Source organism: Chrysochloris asiatica, unplaced genomic scaffold (assembly GCF_000296735.1).
Source record: "Chrysochloris asiatica unplaced genomic scaffold, ChrAsi1.0 scaffold00154, whole genome shotgun sequence".
Lineage (NCBI taxonomy): Eukaryota > Metazoa > Chordata > Mammalia > Afrosoricida > Chrysochloridae > Chrysochloris > Chrysochloris asiatica.
This window is the reverse complement of record NW_006408672.1, coordinates 5,958,655-5,975,133: the sequence shown is the minus strand read 5'-3', so window position 1 is coordinate 5,975,133 and position 16,479 is coordinate 5,958,655. Positions and strand designations below refer to the sequence as shown.

Below are 16,479 nucleotides of genomic sequence, written 5' to 3'. Positions count from 1 at the left end.
TTGTGGACTTAAGACATTAATGTGAGCAGTAGCGGTATAAACATAGAACCAATTATGAAAAAGGTAGGAATTGTTTGTGTGAACTCAAAGATTTCTTAATCAAGATTCCAATTAAGAAAATCAAAGACAAAAATTAGGAGATAAAAGTTAGTCTTGTAAAAGATATTTACAACCATTTCTAACTAACAATAGATTTATATTTACATTAAAGAACTATAGCAAAGTAGGATACAAATAACATGAAGACTACAGGCACCATGGGCAAAGGACATTCATAGATGGGAATAAAAACCAAGTGTCACTTTATACTCATTGCATCTTCAAAACATTAGAAAAAGACATAGAGTATCAATTACTACTAAGGATATGGATAATGAGACATACTATGCTGGCTCATTCTTATATCACAAGGATTTTGATGAATAACTCCATAATTAGGAGTAAACAATTAAATTCTATGATCCAGCCAGTTCTAGTTTTTATCTTATATTACACCTGGACACAAATTCAATACTGTGGAGTAGATTCTGACTCATAGTGATCCTAGAGGAATAAAAAAAATCTTTATTATTTTCATAATTACAACTAGTAATTTATAGCTCATTCAGAAGAAATACTCTTGTCTTCTCTATTTTCACAGTTGAAAATAGTAAAGATCATTGAATCTTAAAAGATTTTATGGACACCAATAGCAACACTTGGTGTATGATTTAATTTATTTATTTTCAAAACATTTCATAATTTAAATATAAATAAGGAATGCTTAATTGTGCTCATGAGGGACCTGTACATAGACTAAGAAGCAGTTGTTTGAACAGAACAAGGGAACACTGAATGCTTTCAATTAGAAAAGGTGTGTGCTAGGGCTGTATTCTTTCACCATACTTATTCAATCTGTGTGCTGAGCACATAATTCAATAAACTGTATTATATGAATTCTGTGGCATCTGGATTGGAAGAAGACTCATTAAAAACCCGTAATATGCAGATGATACAACCTTGCTTCCTGAAAGTGAAGAGGATTTAAAATAATTACTGATGAAAATAAAAAACCACAACCTTCTTTATAGGTTGTACCTCAATATAAAGAAGACAAAAATACTCACCATTGGAACAGTAAACAACATTCATTTAAATGGATAAAAAGATTGCAGTTCTCAAAGACTTCATTCTGCTTGGATCAACCATCAACACTTATGGAAGCAGCAGTCACCAAATTAAACTATGTATTCCATTAGGCAAATCTGTTGCACAAGACCTCTTTCAAGTGTTGAAGAACAAAGATATCAGTGTGAGGACTAACTTGTGTCTAACCCAAGCCATAATATTTTCAATAACCTCATATGCATGCAAAAGCTGGACAGTGAATAAGAAATTCTGTAGAAGGATCAATGCACTTGAGACATAGTGTTGGAGGGAAAAAAATTAAGTACCATGGACAGCCAAAAGAATAAATCAAACTGTGTTGGAAGTACAACCTGGATGGCTAGATGTCGTCTCTCATACCTTGGACATATTATCAGAAGGGACCAATCCCTGGAGAATGATATCATGTTTGGTTAAATTGAGGGTCAGAGAAAATGAGGGAGATCCCCAACTAGATGACTTAGCATAGTGGCAGAAGCAATGGGTTCAAACATAGCAACGATTGTGAGGTTAGCACAGGGCCATTCTGTTGTACATTAGGTCACTATGAGTCAATACTGACTTGCTGGTACCTAACAACAATGTAGACAAAGGCCTACATGTAAAGAAGGTCTCTGACATACTTCATAATAATGCAATATTAGCAATAAGCTAAATATTTAGATTTCTAAAAATCTACATCACAGACTCCTGTGGTCTTTCAAATTATTTCCAAGCGGTTACTAGAAGAAAACTGGTTTCTGGATAATAGTAAGAGTGTATTTAACTTTTCACTGTGTTGACATCAGCACTGATATTACAAAAGCAAAGGTGTGTTAATCTAGTGGTTAATTGTTGTTGTTAAGTGCCACTGAGTCAGTTCTAACCCATAGCAACCCTGTATATGGATTCCTAGGAGCGTCTGCAGAGCTTGCTGTTTAAACTAACTTTGCATTCCAGCACATTAATGCACAGTGCCACACCAAGACTCCAAATCTAGTGGTACCTTACACAAATCATGGTAAAGTCACAGCCATTGAGCTATTCTGACTCATAATAACCATATTCAGGTTTTCCAAGGCTGTATATATAAATTTATGGACCATCTCTCATCTGTCAGTTTGTAGTACTGTGGTGCCTTGTGAGTTGCTGTGATCCTGGAAGCTATGCCACCAGTATTTTAAATACCAGCAGGGTCACTCATGGTGGACAAGATTAAGATGAGCTTTCAAACAAAGACAGACTAGAAAGAAGGAGTGATGAAGTACTTCTGAATATTTAGTCACCAAAAACGTTATGAACACTGTCAGATATAGTGCTGGAAAATGAGTCCCTCAAGTTGGAAGGCACTCAAAATGCAACTGGGGAAGACCTGCCTTCTCAAAGTAGAGTTGACTGTGAAGATGCGAACGGAGTAAAGCCCATGGGACCTTCATTTGCTGATGGGGCACAACTTTACAGGAAGAGAAACAGCTATAAACATCCATTAGTAACCAGAAAATAGAATGTACAAAGTATGAATCTAGGGAAATTCAAAATTGTCAAAAATAAAATGGAATGCATAAACATTGATATCTTAAGCATTAGTGAGCTGAAATGGACTGGTATTGGCCAATCTGAATCTAACAACCACATGGTTTACTAGGCCGGGAATGACAAATTGAAGAAGAATGCTGGTGTATTTATCATAAAAAAGGACATATCCAGATGAGTCAAGAGATATAACACTCTGATAGGACAATATCCATGCGCATACAGGGAAGATCTGTTAATACCACTATTATTTAAATTTACGCACCAACCACTAAAGCTAGTGAGTATGAAACAGAAGAATTCTACCAACTTCTTCAATCTGAAATTGATCAAACATTCAAACAAGATATATTGATCATTACTGGTGATGGGAATGCAAAGTTTGGAAGCAAAGAGGAAGCATCAGTAGTTGGAAAACAGGGCCTTGTTGATAGAAATGATGCTGGAGATCCATGATAGAATTCTGCAAAATCAATGATTTGTTCACTTCAAATACCTTCTTTAGACAGCAGAGGCAATCATACACATAGACCTCACCAGATAGAATACACAGAAATCAAATTGACACCATCTGCGGAAAGAGACCATGAAAAAGCTCCACGTCATCAGTCAAAACAAGGCCAGGGGCAGATTGTGGAACAGACCATCCATTACTCATATGCAAATTCAAATTGAAGCTGAAGGAAATGAAGAAAAGTCCATGAGAGCCAAAACATGACCTTGAATATATTCCACCTAAATTTAGAGATCATCTGAAGAACAGATTTGATACATTAAACACTAAAGACCAAAGAACATTAGAGTTGTGGAATGATACCAAGATAATCATATAGGAAGAAAGAAAAAATTCATTAAGAAAAGAAGAAAGAAGGAAAATAGCAAAATAAATATCAGAAGATACACTGAAAATTGCTGTCCAGTGTAGAGATGCCAAAGCAAATGGAAGAAATGAGGAGGTAACAAGAGCTGAACAGAAAACTTCAAAGCTCAGCTCAAGAAGACAAAGTCAAATAGTACAACAAAAAATGCAAAGATCTGGAATCAAAAAACCAAAAGAGAAAAACACATTCAGCATTTCTCAAGCTGGGGGAACAAGAAAAAAATTAATCCTCAACTTTTGTTATTGAAGGATTCTCTGGGCAAGTACTTGAATGATGCAGAGAGCATCAAAAGAAGATGGAAAGGCTTGTAAGTCCATCTTCTGCCTAAAACTGAATGGAATAACTAAAATGGTGCTAAAACGTGCCCAGTGAAAGAGGCTTCCTGTGGAGCTTCTGCATTACATAAAACCATCCTGAACTACATCCAGAATCTTCTGAGGTGGGATATTTTCACTTGAAAGGACAAGCAGACGATCCTCGAATGGCTAGAAGAACAGAAAATATTTCTTGAAAGAAAGACTGACAAAAAAATATAGGTAGTCTGACTGATTACTACAAGAATAAGCAAGTTAATCGTCCTGGAGACATCAAGGCAAGTGGTCGGGTCCCTCCTGGGCAAACCCCCTTCTAAAACTAAGACTCAATGGGAATACATGCTCTGATTGGTGACCACATTCGCCACCGATAAGGGGAAGTGAGGGAAAAACAGCAATGAAGCTGCAAGCTAAGCCCTACAATGTTCAATCGACTCTTGTGCACCTGGGTGGAGACCTGGTTGGCCAGTAGTGTGGCAAGACCTGGGGACTCCTGGGCCCAGAGTCAGTGACATAGCCACAGAGGACTAGAGTGGAGAGTGAAGCATCCAGCTGATAAGAAGAAAGGGCATATGCACACGAACACCCACACTTGCAGATAATACCCACTTGACCAGGCTTCAATGACTGGATGATCAGAGCTCAACTAGCAGAAGAAAGAAGAGGAAAGAAAGAGTAATCTGATACAATTTGATGAACTTGACCTACACCTATGGATGCAGTAGCTCAAAAGAGGGAACAAATCTTTACAGCAAGGATCATTCCCACTTCCTCCATACACAGAGTAGACAGGGATGAGCAACTTGGACACTGGCTACCCAAAATGGTGGGAGAGTGCTACAAAGGCAAGAAGTGACTGGCTTACAAGCTTTCAAGAGGGAGCCTAGATCCTAGATCCAGAGAGCATGAAGGAAGGTAGAATCTCCACTGAGTAGTATACAATCTGTCTAGGCAGGGCTGATGAAAGTTGATGCGGATAGGTGTCTTGTGATACAACAGTGAATAACTGTTATCAGGACTGATTGTGAGGGTTGGAAATGTAAAAGTAGACATTTTGTAGCAAAAGGAGGGGAGTGATTGACTTTGAAATCTAGGAGCAGAGGTCCCTGGGATCATCAAGGGAAAAGAGTGGAGAACGGGACCCTACCAAGAGAAGCAGTGATGCCAGAGATGGAGCAGCTGGGGACTTTAGCCCCAGAGAGGGAGAGGGGCTGTGTGCTGACGACCAGGGGGCAGACTTGCAGGGTATACCCTTTGGTTGGTTGATGATGCTTGGAGGGGATTGTAACCATGGCAATGAAACGATATACCATAGGGTGAATGTAAAGCTAATGATCTCCTATGTAAACTATCACATACTTCACAATAAAACATTAAAAAAAAAAAAGGATGAAAAGGAATACACAGAGTCACTGTACCAAAAGGAAATGGTTGATGTTCAAACGTTTCAAGAGGTACCATATGATGAATATCCAATGATATTGAAGGAAGAAATCCAAGGTACATTGAAGGCTTTGGCAAAGAACAAGGCACCAAGAATTGATGGAATAAAATTGAAATCTTTCAAGAAAGTGAGGTGGCACAGGAGGCACTCACTCATCTATGCCAAGAAATTTGGAAGGCAACTATCTGGCCAACTGATTGGAAAAGATCCATATTTGTGCCCATTTCAAAGAAAGGTGATCTAATGGGATGCAGAAATCATTGGAAAACATCTTTGATATCCCATGCGAGTAAAGTTTTACTAAAGGAAATATAGAAACAGCTCCAAGCATACATTGGCAGAGAACTTCCAGAGGTTCAAGCCGGATTCAGAAGAGGATGTGAAACACGGGATATCATTGCTGATGCCCGATGGGATCTTGGCTGAAAGCAGAGTATACCATAAAGATGCTTACCTATACACTTTGTTGACTACACAAAGGTTTTCAATTGTGTGAATCATGATAAGCTATGGACAACATTGCAAAGTATGAGTATTCCAGAACACTTAATTGTGCTCATGAGGAATCTGTATGTGGACCAAGAGGCACTTGTTCAAACAGGACATGGGAAAACTGAATGGTTTAAAATTAAGAAAGGTGTGTGACAGGGTTGGTTTTTTTCACCGTACTTATTCAACCTGTATGCTGAGCAAATAATCTGAGAAACTGGCTTATATGAAGAAAAATGTGGCATCAGGATTGGAGGAAGACTCATTAACAACCTGCAATATACAGATGATACATTCTTGCTTGCTGAAAGTGAAGAGGTCTTAAAATATATACTGATGAAGATCAAAGACCACAGTAAGGATTACATCTCAATGTAAAGAAAACAAAAATCCTCACCACTGTACCAATAAACAACATTCTTATCAATGGAGAAAAGATTGAAGTTGTCAAAGACTTCATTCTTTTTGGATCAACTATCAACACTTAGGGAAGCAGCAGTCAAGAACTTAGACGTATTACATTAGGCAAATCTGCTGCACAAGACCTTTTTAAAGTGTTAAAGAGCAAAATGTCAGCTTGAGGACTAAGGTGCGCCTGACCCAAGCCATGGTATTTTCAATAACCTCATATGCATGTGGAAGCTGGACAGTGAATAAGGAAGACCATAGAAGAATTGATGCATTTGAGTTACGGTGTTGGAGGAGAGTATTGAAAGTGCCATGGGCTGCCATAAGAACCAACAGATCTGTGTTGGAAGAAGTGTATCCAGAGTGCTCCTTGGAGGCCAGGATGGCCAAACTTTGTCTCTCATACTTCAGATATATTGTCAGGAGGGACCAGTCACTAGAGAAGGATATCATGTTTGGTAAGGTAGAGGGTCAGAAAAAAGAAGAAGACCCCCCAGCGAGATGGATTGGCAAAGTGTCAGCATCAATGGGCACAAGCGTGACAAAAATTATGAAGTTGGCCCAGGACTGGGCAGTGTTTTTTTCTGTTGTACATAGGGTCACTGAATTGGTGCCGACTTGATGGCACCTAATAACACCAACAATATATTTTTCACTGAGGCAGACAGTATCATCGTTCTCTTGTGGCACTGAAATGTACTATCAATCATTGCATTGTTTACAAACAACACTTAAAATCAAACCAAAACAAGCAAAGCCAGTTTCACTTCTGGATATCTTTGATGAAGCAATGAAAAATGATCATTTTATTAAATTGCAACCCCTAAGACTCAGTCCATATTCTGCATAACACTATGAGTATAATATACAAGGCATCCTGGTGTGGTGCTGTACACTAATGCGCTGGACCTCAAAGTTTGTTTGAATGGCAAGCCTGGCGGTTCAAACTTACCTCCACTCTTCAGCAACCATATACAAGGTAGTTATGAGTCGGAACTAACTCAATGGCACTTAACACCACCACCACCAAGCATGGTGTTTGTCTCAAAGAAAACTGTCTATGCATTTATTTGAGTTACAATTCCTTTTGATTTTTTTTTGCAATTTGCAATTCCATTTTTACTTGAAACCTGCAAACTAGAGTTATTCAGACTTTTGATATTTGATATTTCCTTTAAAGAGACAGAGAGGAGTTTGCCTTGAGAAGATAACAACTGATAGCCCCTACTGATAATAAATTCAAAATAGAATTTTTGGAAAACTTGAATCTGTAAATGAGAATTTGTTAGCTTCCTGATTCTTAAAGACACATTTGATAGACAAACAGTGACACTAACAAATGTAATTTTTAAATATCGTATAATGAATTGTGTCAGCATTGGAAATATATGTATAAGAGTGAATAATTTTCAAATGATCAATATTGGTAAAATATCCATCGAAGAGCATGCTAGAGCAATTGATTTTCATCTAGCAATATGTTCACTAATATTGCTTCTAAGCTTCCAATGTAACTTTTAAGATATGGCTATGTTTTAACTCTCTGTACAGTAGTAAAGGAGTCCTGGTGTGGTGCTGTAGTATAAGCAGCAGGCCGAAAGGTCAGTTCATACCTTAAAGTCAGTGGTTTAAACCCACTAGCCGCTCCTTAGAAACTCTCTACAGGGTTGATATGAATTGGAATCGACTCAATGGCACTTAAGAACAATAGTGAAAAGTATATATTCTGGTTTATCCACTTGTTTTGTTTATTATTTATTCTTCATCATGGTACTCATAAAGCCAAGGATAGTACTTGGCATGGAGTAGACGCTCTATACACATAAATGAAGATGAAACATTATCCAGCAATCAGAGTCACTAGTTGTTGTTGCTGTTCAATGCTATGTAGTCAGTTCCAACTCATAGAAACCCTGTGTATAGGGTTCCCAAGGGGCGGCTGGGGAGTTTGAACCACCGACCTTGTGGTTCAAACCGACTTGTGGTCGAGTGCTTATCCTACAGCATCACACCAAGACTCCATTAGAGTCACTGGTTGACCAAACATTTCTAATGATTTGAGAACACTGCTAAGGTATATGGTAACTAAAACCCCATTGGCATCATGTTGATTTTGACTAGCAGTGACCATACTGGACACAGGAGGCATGCTACTTATGGGTTCTCAGGCTGTAAAACTTTATAGGAGTCAAGTGTCTTCTCTTTCTCCCACAGAGCAGCATGGGAATGAAAAATAATTCAAAATTATTTATGTACATACATGTCTAACATTGTATACTATGTAATACACATATAATAAATTATGTATTTTCTGTATGTGTGTGGATGCCTGTGTGTTGATGTTTCTGATAAAAGGTAAAACTAACGTGGCTTATGGAAAAATAAGACTATCAAAAGCCTATGAAACTTTGTAGCGAGGGAATACAATTTGGCAGCCAAACCAGTCAACTCATGGTGACTGGAGGCTGCCTGCACTTTTTTCTAATTGTTTTATTATATACAATAGCTATTTCAAGACCTACTTCATCTAGATTATATTATAATATTGCAAGTATCACTTCATATTCATCTGAAGAAACTGACTTGGGAATGGAAGAAATGGTTTTCAGTGATGTACTGAATTGTGTTCTCCCAAATTATATTTTAGCTTGGTTTGGCAATTACATAATGATGTAATGAGGTAGTTATGTGATGATCCTCTACGATGTTACCTGATGGGATAAACCTATTAAGAGGATTAAAGATGGATTCAACACACTTAATCTCTACCACAGTCCTGATCTGATGTAAGGAGAGGTCCCCTGGTGTATGGCCTGCAACACATTTTACTTACAAGAGACGAAAGGAGAGTAAGTGATCAGAGATCCTGGTGTGGTGCTGTGGGTTAATGCGCCAGACTGCAAAGCCGTTTGAACTACAAGGTTGGCGGTTCAAGCTCACCAGTCACTCCTTGGGAACCCTATACAGGGTCGCTATGGGTCAGAACCGACTCAACGGCACTTAAGGACAACAATAGTGAATAGTATATATTCTGGTGTATTCACTTGTCATTGGAGAAGGATATCATGTTTAGTAAGGCGGAGGGTCAGAGAAAAAGAAGAAGACCTCAGCGAGATGGATTGGCAAAGTAGCAGCATCAGTGGGCTCAAACATGGCAACAATTGTGAGCTTGGCATAGGACCAGGCAGTGTTTCGATCTGTTGTGCATAGGGTCGCTATGAGTCGATACCAACTCGATGGCACCTACAGACAACAACTACCACCAAGAAAGAAGAGCCAAGAGTGGAGGGCATCCTTTGGACTTGGGGTCCCTGCACGGTGAAGCTCCTAGATCCAGGAAAACTGATGGCAAGACACATAGAACTCTCCAAGGAATGCTGGGCCTATAGATGCTGAAAGGAGACAAGAACTTTCCCCAGAGCCGGTACTCTGAATTCAGACATCTAACCTCTTAAACTGTAGGAGAATCAATTTCTGTTTGTTAAAGCCAACCCACTTGTGGTATTTTCTGTTACAGAAGTACTAGATAATTAAGAGAGTTTCCCTCAAGGTCTACTACTAAAAGCTCTGCATTCTTGGATGGGACTTTTCATTATTTGTTCTTTAGTGGTACAAAGACTGAGACTGAGGTATGTGACCTCCAGAGTTCATCTTGATTGTTAGGCTCCATGATAGTGCAGGTCACAAAATTTATGAGGCGAGAAAATTACCTACAGGGTCCTTTAAACATATGAGTCCTACTTTGTAATTTTGATCTACTCATTTACTGAAAATCAGTTTGTTTGAAGTCATCCTCCATTACAAAAAAAAAAAAAAAAAGGCTTCCAAATAGGTTCTAAAAATAACTTAATTTTAGGAGTTCTTAGGAAAGGAAAGAGGTGTTTTGTTTGTTTGCTTTCAGACTTTATTTTGTTATCAATGCTGTTGAGAATATACATAGTCAATGTTGTTGAGAATATACAAACAAAACAAACACTTCACTAGTTTCTACATGCACAATTCACTGACACTGACTGCATTCTTCAATTATGCAACCATTCTTAGACACCTTTTCTGAGTTGTTCTTCCCCTTCTAACATAAACTCACTGCTCCCTAAGGTTCCCATCTAATCTGTCAAGTTACTGTTGTCGTTCTGATACCATATGTTGTTATAAGACGCCAATGAGTCACTTCGGAGGAATAAAGGCCCAACACACAACAGGAGGAAACGCTGTCCTGTCCTGTGCCATTCTCACAATTGTTGTTATGTTTGAGCCATTTGCTGCTGCCACTGTGCCAATCCATCTGTTTGGGGCTCTTCCTCTTTTACACTGACCCTCCGTTTTACCAACCAGTACTTCTCTAGGGACCACTCCCTCCTGATACCGTGCCCCTAAATATGAGTGATGAAGTCTCATCATCCTGGTTTCTAAGGAGCTTTCTGCCTGTACTTCTTCTAAGGAAGATTTGTTTGTTCTTCTGGTAATCCATGGTACGTTTAAAATTCTCTTCCCACACCATATAAATAGTGCTTAAAAGAGATACTTTTTTATTAGTTAAGTTAAACTACGTTTTTGTTCTAAGAAGCCTTAACATTTAAAAATTAAGATATATGTTTTTTAAATATCTGATTACTAATTAACCACGTCAATGATGTGGTTCCCCTTCTGTCCTGTGGTTATGTTATGTACACTTGTCCTCTGGAGAGCCAAGCAAAAAATTAATATGAAAATAAAGATATATTGTATTTTTCTTATCTTGTGAAGATCCAGTAGCAAGGGGAGCAGAGCACCTAATGCATTCTGTTACATACTGATACCTGGTAATTACTGCAATCTCAATCTTTGGTTTAGGAAGAAAAACCCTGTAATCTGCTTCCACAGAACGAGCTAATGAAAACCCTATGTATCACAATGGTCCTATCCCACTGTGTGTAGTATCGCCAGGAGTCAGAAGCCAGCTCAATGGCAGCTAACAACAATCTCTGGTTTGATGAAAACATGTAGGCCGAATATGATGAGGTGTGTGGCTGTGGGGAGGAGAAGAATATTACCTTTTACCGTCACATGAACACTCTGGCTGGTGGAGAGTTGGGGCTGAACCAGCACGTTGCACGTATACTCGCCCTCATCCACTTCCTTTTGCACATCGGAGAGTTTGAGAGTTCCATTGTTCTCAAATGCCACTTGGCGGTGATTAAAAGGAAGCAGATTGGAGTTCTTGTACCATTTGATGGAGTAATATGGGTAGCCAATCACACGACAGTGAATGTATGTATCCCGTCCCGCTATTGCTGTGATATTTTTCATTGGTCGAATGCTTGCAGGCCCTGGAGAAACATAAAGACATTCTTGAAAATAATTTAAGGGTACACCTCATGTGGGGAAATGGGTGCTTTTCCTTAAATTGAAAATGAAGATTATTTCCATGTAAGTACATCTTTCGAATTAATAAGTGTTGCTGTTGTTAAGTGCTGTTGAGTCGATTCCGACCCAAAGCAATGCTATCTAGGGTTTCTGAGGAGCAGCTCGTGAGCTTGAACTGCCAACTTTGCAGTTCAAACAGCTTTGTAGTCTGGCGCATTAACCCACAGCACCACATTATATATGTTAAAAGTCTGCATAGACACTTCAACTAAGGTATTTTTTTGTTTGTTTTTTTTCAGTTTGATTTCTTCCAAAGAAAATTTAAAAGTACATCTTTTATGAAAAATACTACTTTTATGAAAACACTTTGAATTATGAGACAATTTCATCAATAAAATGTGTAACTAATCTACACCGAACAATCATGCTGTTAAAGTGAAAACACTGGCAACAATTGATCAAACTGTTTAACTCTCTATATAAAACAGAGTATGAAGATGGCATTTATGCCATGTTGCTCCATGAATGTTAAGTTAAAATACCATGGGCACGGAGGTTTATCATGAATGCAGTCAAACAGAAGAGGAGAATGGAAGAGGCATGCAAGCATAAACCAGGAGAGCAAAGAACAAATGAACAATTTTAAGAATCAAAAGAAGAAGAAGAAGAAGAAGAAGAAGAAAAAAGAAGCTAACTAAAGAAACCGAAATGCCATTTCCAACATTAATCCAGTCAGTGCCATTCCTGAGTCAGAAGGAAAGGGTAGGGCGTGGGAAGCAACAGATAATCCTTGTTGACATTCCAAGGCTCAGCTGTGTACATGCAGAAACCTCCTTCTCCACTACAATGAGACATGTGTGTTGTTTTTTTTTTTTTGGTTTTTTTTTTTTTTTTTTTTTGAGGAGCTGATTTGACAAGCACCTCTTACGTTTATTCGAGCCTGGTACTGGACGACTCCCGCCGAATTGTTGGCAGTGCAGCGGTAGACTCCGCCATCCCGGACCTGAGAGCTGGAGATGTTCAGGTAGCTGACCACGTTGCCCTCTGATGTGATCATCTGGCTGATGCGATGACTACCACCCTTTAGAATTGGGTCGTCATCCAGGGTCCACGTGATGGTGGGCAACGGGGTTCCCTTCACATTGCACATGAGGGAAACTGGCTCTGCGGGACTCACCACTTTTTCACTAAAGGCAGAAATAATCTTGGGAGTTCCATCTGTAGGAAGACAAATTGTGGAACAAAGTGATACATACAAATCACTAAACAACTTTCAATTGCATTTCTTTAATGAGTAGGAAGTAGATACTGTGGCTATTGGGCTACAATAGGTCTACATACTACACTACAAAACATGTTTGGTTTTATTGGTGGAGCTAAATCCCAGGAGAAGAACAAGTTTCCACTATTTTCACAATAGGTAGGTACAGTATTAGCAAGATTTAATAAATCACTTCTACATTTCCGATGGCCATAAGAAAAACAAGCATAACCCAGATGTTCACGTTAAATACTATCAGTTCCTAAGAAGCCCACAATGTCAAATTGACAACGTCCCACCCTTGGTTATGAACATATCGGAAATCCACATGCCAAAGTAATGGTCACTTTCTGCTTCTTCACCATGTTAATTAATTTAGGGATTGCTCATTAGGCAACTGGTTAGAGGAACAGAGTGAATAACTGGGACTAATGATCATATCTTCTTCGTTTTCTCATAAGGAGCAATGTTTTTTTTAATGATAACTGTTAAGTGTATATGAATTTTCATGAGGGCTGTGAGAATGCATAAAATAAGTTTTGACCCTTCAGCCTGTACTGTATCTAGCAAGACCAATTTCTCAACCAAACTGGGACACTTCTAAGAATGAAATGGGTATTACTAATAAAGATGACAGGAGAGTAGGTAAAACCTAGAACCATACCAGGCAGACTAGGATCTTAATGTTAGATAAGTCATTTTTTTCATAGGAAATTCTAATATGTGCAACAAAGATCAAATTAACATTTTCTGTTATGTTTCTATCAATTATATATACTCTCTTTGATTATGTAGTGATAATCACAAATACAGAGTCCTTGTGTGGTGCTGTAGGATCAGCATTTGACAACTGCTAACTACAAGGTCGGCAGTTCAAACCCACCAGCCACTCATGGGAAATGCTATATGAGGTCTTTACGAGTTGGAACCCTACTCGACAGTATTTAATAACAGCAACAGAAATTATCACAAATACAGAGGCGCCCTGGTGGCTAGGTGGGTTAAGCAGTTGGCTTCTAACTGAACGATCAGTGGTTCAAACCCAGCAGCCACTATGTGGGAGAAAGACAAGACTGCCTATACCTATAATGATTGACAGTCTTGGAAATTCTAAGGCACAGTTCTCCTCTGTCTTACAGGGTTACTATGAGGTGGATTCAACTCAAAATCAGTGAGTTTGGGGTTTAATAAATTCATTTTTCTATTCATATGTTTTTCCATTTAAAAAGAGAGAGAAATACAAGGAGACTTCAAAAAGTTCATGGAAAAATTCTACTATCTTTTAATTCCATTTTTCCCATTTAACTTTTGAAGCCCCCTAGTATACACATGGAGTCCTGGTGTGATGTTGGGGGTTAATGCGCCAGACTGCAAAGCCCTTTGAACTGCAAGGTCAGCGGTTCAAGCTCATCAGCTGCTCTCAGAAACCCTATACAGGGTTGCTATGGGTTGGAATTAAATCCACGGCACTTGACAAGTATACACATATTAAAGAAAAACATGTTTTATTGTTGTTAGGTGCTGTCGAGTCAGTTTTGACCCATAGCAACCTTGTATAGGGTTTTCAAGGAGCAGCTGGTAAGTTTGAACAGCCGACTTTGCCGTTCAAACAGCTTTGCAGTCTGACGCATTAACCCACAGCACAACACCAGGACTCCAAAGAAAAACAAAAAAATAAAAAATGAACAAAGAAACAAAGAAAAGAAAGGTGCCAATAGGCATACTGACCTCACACCCATAAACTAAAATTATGATATTTTGCTAACATTAGTGAATCACTTGGACATAAGTGATCACATTCAACAGGATTCCTGAGTCTGGCAATAAATCACTGCCTGGAGAGGATACTTTCTGTTTGTTTTAATTGTGTTGAATTAAAATGTTTATCCCATTAAGAAATTTAATAATTAATAGATTCTTGTTTAGCTTTTAAATTTTTATAACAAAAACAACATAAATTGATTGTTAAAACATTATCAAGTATAGTTAATCAAAAAGCTAGAAAGAGGAAAACAATTCAGAACTCACAATACTAATATTTTAAGTATTCTTGAGGAGAGAATCACTCATCACCCCAGTTAGACCTGCTGTGTAGGGCTCTTAGAATGGTGATGGTGCCTCTACCAATTTATTATTCAAAAAAGTTCTGATTTTTAACTTAATTCAAACTTTATAGAGATAATTTGAATAATCAAAAAAACTATCATTTCATATTCTGCTGAGGAAACTGATAAAACTTTCAGGAGACTGGACAGTTTCCTCTCATGTGCTTAATCCCAGATATAATCATAAATAGTGTACTCTAGTGTCTTTGGATTCCCAATATTTTTCTCTTAATATCAAAGATGACAACTTAATTTGTAAAATTAAAATGAAAGGGTACTGCACTTCCCCTTCAAACACTGCAGATACTGCTTCACCATGCTCTGCCTCTAACTTTACAGAAAAGTTAGGCATCATCCTGACAACTGTAATTTGAGGATAACCAATTATTGTGTTTGGGAGTGTTAAAGTATTTCACTTGTTCTTATAAGTCAACAGTTTTTCAGGATGTGTTTAAATGTAAATATCTTGGCACAGAGTTTTAAACTTTGTTGTTGTTGTAAAGTGTTGTCAAGTCAGTTCTGACTCATCATGACCCTGTACAGGGATTCTAAGGAGGTGGGCTTGAACTGCCGACCATGTGGTGACCAGTCCAGAGCTTAGCCCACAGAATTACATAGGACTCTGAGTTCTAAACTAAGCGCTGAAAGTTCACTGAAAAAGTGAAAGAAGCCAAGAAACTATGGATATCTTTGCTGAGGTCAGACGGATCTTGACCTAGAAGCTAGAAAATCCTAGAAGCATGTTTACCTGTGTTGTATTTACTACGTAAAGACATTTGACTGTGTGTATCATAAAAAAGTTATGGATAATATTTCAAAGAATGGGAATTCCAAAACAATTAACTGGACTCATGGGGAACCTGCATATAGACCAAGAGGCAATCAATCAAACAGAACACCAGGATACTGCACAGTTTAAAATAAGGAAAGGTGTGTGCAGTGTGCCGGGATTGTGTCCTTTCACCATAGTTAAGCAATCTGAATATTGAATCTGAAAAGTTGAACAATATGAATAAGACTATTTATGATTACATCTGGGATTAAGCCCATGAGAGGAAATTCTCCAGTCACCTGAAAGTTTATCAGTTTCCTCAGCAGAATGTGAAATGATAGTTTTTGATTATTCAAATTATCTCAACAAAGTTTGATTAGAGGCTGATACATTAAGAATCTGTGATGTACAGATGACACAACCTTGTTTGCTGAAAGTAAAGAGGACTTGAAGCACTTACTGATGAATATCCTTCAGTAATAGCCTTCAATAAGGATTACACCTCAATGCAAAGAAAACAAAAATTCTCGCAATTGGACCAATAAACAAATTCATGGTAAATGGAGACATGATTGAATCCGTGAAGGATTGTGCATTGGACCCACAATTAATGCCCATGGAAGCAGCAGTCAAGAAAACAAACAATGCACTGTGTTGAGCAAATCTGCTTGCTGCAAAAGACCTCTTTAAAGTGGTAAAAAGCAAAGATGTCACTTATAGGATTAAAGTGTGCCTGACCCAAGACATGATATTTTCAATGGCCTCCTGTGCACAGGAAAGCTGAGCAATAAATTGTTGTTG

General features: G+C 38.3%; 1 protein-coding gene across 1 annotated transcript in view; it reads right to left on the bottom strand.

Moving 5' to 3' along the window:
• DSCAM (Down syndrome cell adhesion molecule) overlaps window positions 1-16,479 on the bottom strand; it is an 888,132-nt gene that overhangs the window by 399,578 nt on the left and 472,075 nt on the right. The window contains exons 11-12 of the mRNA XM_006870860.1: window positions 12,462-12,758; window positions 11,228-11,503 (exon numbers count right to left, since the gene is read on the bottom strand). Coding sequence (XP_006870922.1) covers window positions 11,228-11,503; window positions 12,462-12,758 — 573 coding nt within the window. The remainder of the gene's footprint in view (window positions 1-11,227; window positions 11,504-12,461; window positions 12,759-16,479) is intronic.